General features: G+C 37.7%; 2 protein-coding genes across 2 annotated transcripts; one reads left to right on the top strand and one right to left on the bottom strand.

Annotated features, from left to right (window-relative positions):
• Positions 1–323: 323 nt before the first annotated feature.
• Positions 324–4,752, top strand: LOC131198352 (vomeronasal type-2 receptor 26-like). The gene is made up of 3 exons (XM_058182905.1): positions 324–969; positions 2,132–2,258; positions 3,792–4,752. The coding sequence occupies exons 1-3, from the start codon at positions 679–681 to the stop codon at positions 4,709–4,711; spliced, it is 1,338 nt and encodes a 445-aa protein (XP_058038888.1). The 5' UTR covers positions 324–678; the 3' UTR covers positions 4,712–4,752.
• On the bottom strand, positions 1,779–7,933 carry LOC131198353 (uncharacterized). The gene is made up of 2 exons (XM_058182906.1): positions 7,057–7,933; positions 1,779–2,409 (listed from the first exon to the last, which is right to left on the bottom strand). The coding sequence occupies exons 1-2, from the start codon at positions 7,718–7,720 to the stop codon at positions 2,402–2,404; spliced, it is 672 nt and encodes a 223-aa protein (XP_058038889.1). The 5' UTR covers positions 7,721–7,933; the 3' UTR covers positions 1,779–2,401.
• Between the last annotated feature and the right edge of the window lie 447 nt (positions 7,934–8,380).

Here is an 8,380-nt window from a genome sequence, read left to right as displayed (position 1 = left end):
AAAGTCCAGTTGTCTTTTGAAAAAGCGCCTTTGTCAAGTGATCACTTTTTTCACAATGGTAGGATGTGCTTTCCTAAATAAGGTGCGTTTCTACTTAATTCTTTCACGGCTATTCTGTGGAGAGTGTAATAGTGATTTTTAATACGCTCCAAACCACCACAATTTTACAATTAGAAGTATGTTGGATTAGTTGCAGAAAGACAGTCACTGATACATCTTCCCAGAGAGCTCTGATCAGTGATGGAATTCAATTTTTTTGACTACTGGTTCTGTGGGCGTGGCTTGGTGGGCATGGCTGCAGAAGGATACTGCAAAATCTCCATTCTCACCCACTCTGGAGCTAGCCAGAGGTGGTATTTGCCAGTTCTCTGAACTACTCCAAATTTCTGCTACCGGTTCTCCAGAACCTGTCAGAACCTGCTGGACAGCACCCTTGGCTCTGATAGGCTATGTGCCTAAGAGCTACTCTGTATTGAGACCTAACCATAGAGGCACAGATCACACCCATTTACAAATAGGTATGAGATTGCATAGGAACACGTGTCCAGCAAACAAATACTTGAGGCCTTCTCAGAAAATGAATCTATTCATCCTAATTTCTCCTTTTTCTCTAGAACACTGTCCTAATTTCTGTTTTCTCTCTATGTATATTTGTCATATATGAAAAAAAAACCTTAAATGGAAAAGAGCAGTATCCTTTTATATATCCTGATGAATTGCAATCTCATCTCTTCTCTTCAGCTCAACCATTTTGTGAAAATAATCTCATTTAACAACAGTGTTGGGGAAACAGTTTTCTTCAATCAAAATGGAGAAATGGAAACTGGATTTGATATTCTCAATCGGGTAATATTCCCAAACTTTTCTTTCCTTAGAGTCAGAGTTGGAGACATACAACCCTTGTCTCTTGCAGAAAAAACATTTACTATTTCAGAGGAAATTATAATCTGGCCAAAGTGGTTTAACCAGGTAGGACATATAAATCTTACAGTTCTATTCAAACTTTATAAAAAAAGGTTTTTTTTGAATTAACTTCTCTTCAACTATCTCAGAAAATACAGAAAAAACATAGAAAGAAATGTCAGATCACAAGACATAGGAGGAAGAATCCAACAAAACATGAAATGTTCAAATATTTCCTTTTACACAGAGTATCAATATTAAGAAATCATATATTTCAGGACAAGCATGTAATCTCTTCTTGCTTAATATGCCCACTTGTTAATATTATATTTATTTGATTGCATTCATTTATACCATGGTTTCCATCCAAAATCATGACATATATATATTTGGGAGCTATATTCATTCCGTTGAGTTATCATTTCCAATTGAAGAATTTCTAATTGAAAACTTGTAAGAGGACAATCAGTAATAAACAAAATATCACTCTGAAATGCTAATAAATTCAAAGTATGATATTTAAATGACATTTGATTGGTGCAGATATACATCAGGTTTCTTTTCCTTTAATCGGACTCACTGCCTAGCTATCACTCTCTGTATGAATTTCTGTATACACATAAACAAAACTGAAAAACAATTTTCCTCTAGAGGATTCTTCATAATAAGTTGTCATATATGATTCCCGCCCCCCCCCAAATTATTCATCTATGAAAGCACACATTTCTATGCTTATTTGTAGATATATACATTTGCAAGATGGAAAACCTTCTTCTCTTTTTTTTTTATTGAAAAAGTTTTAGAAAACAAACAAACATTTTTCCCCCTTTCCCCCCAAAAAAAACCCCCTTCCCCCTCCCCTCCCCCCCCCCGGCTTCCCAGGTATTATTACACATAAGGCAAACATAGACTAAAATTTTCCCTTCCAACCCAATTAACCTCATCAGAGTCTTTTCATTTCCTAACCTCCCCCATAACATTCTAAAATAATACATCCTTATTATTCAAAGGCAATCTGATATCTCCTAATCTGATATCTATTTTGTAGATAATCAATCCATTTTTTCCATTCAATTAAATATCTTTCCTACGTATTGTCTTTCAAAAAGGCTGAGATTTTTGCCATCTCAGCCAAATTAGTAACTTTCAATATCCATTCTTCTATTGTAGGTAATTCTTTTTTCTTCCAATATTGTCCAATATATTCTTCTCTTTCTTTTATCTGTAGACAAAGCCTATTTCTCTTTGCAATGACCATTGTCATCCAGGTTATAGGAAGGCCAAAAAGGAAGGGAAACCATTTTGCTGCTATGATTGCCTTCCTTGTCCAACAGAGAAGATTTCGAATCAGAAGGGTAAATGATAATACTTAGAAGAATGGTTGCCCACTTGGTAGCTGTGATCAAAACTGGCTATCTGTTGAGGTCCTCGGATTGATGGATCAATTGATGGAGTCAATTTCTATAGCTGCCCAACTCAGCCAAGTGACTCTGGTGGCTTACAATTCTAAAATTAAAAAAAAAACAAGTTAAAAAAGTTAAAAAAACATTAAAACAATAACAACATCCATAAAATAAATAAGTACAAACAGCATAATGAACCAATTAACAGTAAAACCAAGTAACAGGGTCCTTATCAAATTATTATCAAATTTAGAAGGCCAAAAAGGAAGGGATACCATTTTGCTGCTGTGATTGCCTCCTTGTCCAGGAGGAAAGATTTCTAATCTGAAGGGGAAGAGATAGTACATACAGACCACTTGTGGTCTGTGATCATGACTGATGATCTTTTGAAGTACTCAGGTTGCCCATCATGCAGCTTCTATATGGATAAACAGCTAAAACAAATCTGATTATCACAGTATCATTTTCATGAAAGCTATATCTACCTACCTACCTACCTACCTACCTACCTACCTACCTTTTCTCCTAGAAGCACTAAGCTGTAAACACCTACCCTGATGATGACAAATGGGATTTCGCCAAAACGTCGCCAAGACACTTCCAATTTCATGCAGGAGAAAACCCAAATAACCAAAGACCTATCTATCTATCTATCTATCTATCTATCTATCTATCTATCTATCTATCTATCTATCTATCTATCTATCTATCTATCTATCTATCTCTATCTCTATCTCTATCTCTATCTCTATGCTAGATAGCTAGATAGATAGCTGTATAAAGCTATCCATATAAAGGCTGTATGTATGTATGTATGTATGTATGTATGTATGTATGTATGTATGTATGTATGTATGTTCCAGCAAAACTCTGGAATGCCTCGAGCAATTTCAACCAAACTTGGTATATAGATGACTTACCCTCTGAAAACAAATACTGGGGGGGGGGGGAAGGTAAGATACCCCATGTGTATGTGAGTTCCAGCATCAATCTGGAATGCCTGGGCAGTTAAGGAGAGAAAGTGTGGTGTCCTAGAGGGGCAATTGTTTGTGGTGTCAGTGGTGTCAGTTCCTTCGCAGCTTCCTCTGGAAAGCCAGGCATGGGAAAGGGCCTGATGTTCCCCTCTCTTGATGGAAGGTGCCCCCTGGTGGATTTGGGGCAAAGTACCAGGATCATAGACAGGGTGGGAAAGAGGAGTGCATGGGAAGGGGAAGGGCAGGGATGATGGGCATGGGAGTAGGGGGAAGAAAGGCCCTTCTCAATGGCCCCCCTCAGTGGCTCCCTGGTGTGTGTGTGTGTGTTCCAGCACAACTCTGGAATGCCTTGAGCAATTTCAACCAAATTTGGTACACAGATTACTTACTATCTGGAAACAAATACTGTGGGGACATAACTCTGGAACACATTGAGCAATTTTAGGACTGGGATAAAGTTGTTGGGTTATCAGCTAGTATAGAATAAAAGCCTGTTTCTCTTTCCCCACAGACATGGACAACTGCATTCAGTGTCCACTAGATCATTATCCAAATGAGGAGCGAAATTTCTGCCTTCCAAAATTTGCAACATTTTTATCCTATGAAGAAATGCTGGGGAACATTTTTACCAGCTTTATTATTACTTTTTCTATTATTACTATTTTGCTGCTCTGGCTCTTCATTAAACACAATGACACACCTATTGTGAAGGCCAATAATGAGACCCTCACGTATATTCTTCTCATCTCTCTCCTGCTCTCATTTCTCTGTGCTTTGCTATATATTGGTCAGCCTCGCCAATGGACATGCCTTCTTCGGCAAGTTACTTTTGGCATTATCTTCTCCGTGGCAGTTTCTAGAATTTTGGCAAAGACTATCATTGTAATTCTTGCTTTCATGGCTACCAAGCCAGGGTCCAGAATTAGAAAATGGATGGGGAAGAGACTGGGTCTTTCTATTGTCCTTTCTTGCTCTTTTATTCAGACCATTATTTGTACAGTATGGCTATCAATCTCTCCCCCATTCCTAGACGTTGACATGTATTCCATGCCAAAGGAAATTGTCTTGATATGTAAGGAAGGGTCAACCGTCATGTTTCACTGTGTCCTTGGTTTTATGGGTCTCTTGGCAATTATCAGCTTCCTGGTGGCTTTCCTGGTCAGGAAGTTACCAGACACCTTTAATGAAGCCAAATTTATCACCTTCAGCATGTTGGTCTTTTGCAGTGTCTGGCTGTCCTTTGTTCCAACCTACTTGAGCACAAAGGGAAAATATATGGTGGCTGTAGAGACCTTCTCCATTCTGTGCTCCAGTGGGGGATTATTGGCTTTTATCTTCTTCCCAAAATGTTACATTATTCTGGTGAGGCCTGATTTAAATAAAAAAGAACAGCTAAAAGGGGGGGGGGGGAAACTAAACAATTTGCCATAAGAATAATTTCCGTCCTCTATAACTGTAATTGAATAGAATTTCTTAATTAAAGTAAAACAAATGCCTGGAGTATTTTTGTTCAGTTCTTGAAATGTCTGATGACCTAAAGCATAAACCCTATAAGAAGATAATACCTCTTTTGTCTTCAGTTGAAATGTTTAGTGATTATTTATTTATTTATTTATACAGCAGCACTATGGCAAATTCTACCTGTGTAACATATTTCAAGAATAAAACATGAATGAAAGCAACATTTCTCTTTGGGTGTCACTGAAAAATGTAGCTCTTTTATTTTTTAATGTAATTTTAAGAAATCTAAAATTGGTTTTAAAAGGAAGCGAAAACAATGTAAACCTAATCTTGCGTAGCTTCTTCTCCAAAAACACTACACTACTAACCAGAGCATATAAAACATTTGCTAGACCAATTCTTGAATACAGCTCAACTGTCTGGAACCCATACCACATTTCTGACATCAATACAACTGAACGTGTCCAGAAATATTTTACAAGAAGAGTACTCCACTCCTCCGAATACAACAAAATACCTTATGCCACCAGACTTGAAATCCTGGATTTAGAAAATTTAGAACTACGCCGCCTTTGACATGACCTCAGTTTAACTCATAGAATCATCTATTACAAAGTCCTTCCTGTCGAAAACTACTTCAGCTTCAATTGCAACAATACACGAGCACACAACAGATTTAAGCTTAATGTTAACCGCTCCAATCTTGATTGCAGAAAATATGACTTCAGTAACAGAGTTGTTAATGCCTGGAATACATTACCTGACTCTGTGGTCTCTTCCCAAAATCTCCAAAGCTTCAACCAAAAACTGTCTACCATTGACCTCACCCCATTCCTAAGAGGTCTGTAAGGGGCGTGCATAAGAGCGCAAGAGGGCCTACCGTTCCTGTCCTATTGTTTCCTTTTGTTATATCCAATTACTATAGTTATTACATACTCATACTTATATATATGCTTATATATCGTATAGTTATTATATATACTGTGTGACAAAATAAATAAATAACATAAAATAAAATAAGCATAAGCATGAAAGAACTATACGATATATAAGCATATATATAATCATAAGTATGTAGTAGCGATACGAAATTCAACCTATTGTTTCCTTTCATTATATCCAATTAATATAGTTATTGCATACTCATGCTTATATATATATATGCTTATATATCCTATAGTTCTTTCATGCTTATGCTTATATATACTGTGTGACAAAATAAATAAATAAAGCTCCATGGCTTAGGGCCTGGGTACTTACGGGACCGCCTGCTGTTACCACATGCCTCCCACCAACCCGTACGCTCTCACAGAGAGGGACTTCTCAGGGTGCCGTCCGCCAAACAATGTCGGCTGGCGGCCCCCAGGGGAAGGGCCTTCTCTGTGGGGGCTCCCACACTCTGGAACGAGCTTCCCCCGGGTTTACGCCAAATACCTGACCTTCGTACTTTCCGCCGCGAACTGAAGACACACCTTTTTATTCGCGCGGGGCTGGCTTGAATTAAATTTTAAATGTCAAATTTTTTATCAATTTTAAATGGGGTTTTTAGTGTACGGTAAATTTTAAATTTTCAGGCTAATTTAAATAAGTTTCTTAAATTGTATTTTAAATTGTATTTTGTATTGTTTGTTTTATTCTGCCTGTACACCGCCCTGAGTCCTTCGGGAGAAGGGCGGTATAAAAATCAAATAAATAAAAATAAAAAAAAAATCAAATAAATAAATAAATAAATAACATAAAACTGGCTGGCTTAGATTTTTTTAAATTTAGAGGGGTTTTAAATCGATTTTAATATTTATATTTCTATTTTTAACAATTGGTATTATTAACTATTGGCATTAGAATAAGTCTTTTAATGATTATTTTAATTGTATATTGTTGTTTTTTATATGCCTGTAAACCGCCCTGAGTCCTTTGGGAGATAGGGCGGTATATAAGTTTAAATAATAAATAAATAAATAAATAAAATAAAATAAAATAAGCATAAGCATGAAAGAACTATACGATATATAAGCATATATATAATCATAAGTATGTAGTAACTATACGAAATTCAACCTATTGTTTCTTTTCATTATATCCAATTAATATAGTTATTACATACTCATGCTTATATATTGTATAGTTATTTCATGCTTATGCTTATATATACTGTGTGACTAAATAAATAAATAAATGCTTATATATACTGTGTGAATGAATGAATGAATGAATGAATGAATGAATGAATGAATGAATGAATGTGCTCGGAATGTCTCCAAAATTTGACCCAAACACTGACAGTCTTTTTTTAAAAAAAAATTCAAATTGAATACCTTTAATAATCGCGCTTGACGTCTCTGCCGCTGCGGGCTGATCTGGAAGGCTTGGGTATATTGCTGTTACGAGTGGAGCCGCTGGGGCTGTCATCGGAGCCTCCGGGATGCCTATCGCCGACCTGGCATGGATCAACTCGATCTTTTCAGACAGCCTTTCGACAACTTTAGCGCTGCTATCCACGGCGCTCAACACCCTAATGATGTTCTTGTTTAGAACTTTGGCTCCCTCAGGTTGGGGGGCCTTGAGGAGAATTAGGACCTCATCCATCTTCTTGTCAAGGGATTTGACTGTTTCCGTCAGTGCTTTAACATCTGTTGACAGCTGAGCGACATTCGCTTGTAGACCTATAACGGCCTGTGAATCGGGTGAGGCGACTTGCTCAAACGGTTCCTCGTTCGACAACCGCTCCTCGCCGGTCGCAGTTTCCGGCTCGAGGGCCGTTTCCCTGTCCTGTGTTGCTATGGCTACAGGTCCACCGGAAGTCTCTTTCGCAGCGGCAATCTCTCTCTGGTTATTGGTGGAGTTTTCTCGAGTCCTCTCTTCGTTCCCGCTTCGGCTGTCTCCGGATCCTTCGGGTCTGTTTCCGGGAGTTCCTCTGCGCTCGGCGGCTTCGAGTCTGCGCAGTAGCTCAATGACGGAAAGAAGGGCGTCATGATTCATTTTTTTTAAGAGTTGGTTCAGTCTCTATAGTTTTCGGAAAAAAACCCGTAACCCCCCATAAAGGGAGAGAACACGTCTGGAATTGGGCCCCCACTTCGTCCCCGGTTCCAACCGTCACTATCCCACGCCTACGGTCGCCTGATAGGGCGAGCGCCAGGAATGAGGTCAGGCGTCTTGTAAGCACCCAGTGATGTCCTCTCTCTCCCCTCCCATCGTCGTCGGGTTCGGCCTGCTATTTCCCCTTCCGGGTTAATTAATTAATTAATTTTTTTATTTATTTTTGTCACAACAATATACACAAGCATCACACAAAATATATTTCACAATATATTACACAATATATATTTCATGATTTTTTTTTTTTACTATGACAATGTTTATGTATACTGTTGTGACAAAATTAAATAAAAAAAATAAAAAAAATGATTATATAGTATATAAACATATATATGAGGAAATGTAAGGAAGTATAAGCATATATATACAAATATATATATATATATAAATATATACATATACAATATATATATACATATACATATATATACAAATATACCAAGCTCCCACCCAATCAGTTCAAACCCCCACTAGCAGTTAAAAGGAAGAAACAGCTGCGATCGCACACTGCTCCCAGAAGCACGAAGCTGAAGCCTGAAGATG

The sequence above is a fragment of the Ahaetulla prasina genome, chromosome 4 (genome assembly GCF_028640845.1).
Source record: "Ahaetulla prasina isolate Xishuangbanna chromosome 4, ASM2864084v1, whole genome shotgun sequence".
Lineage (NCBI taxonomy): Eukaryota > Metazoa > Chordata > Lepidosauria > Squamata > Colubridae > Ahaetulla > Ahaetulla prasina.
This window is presented reverse-complemented; position numbering and strand designations above follow the sequence as displayed.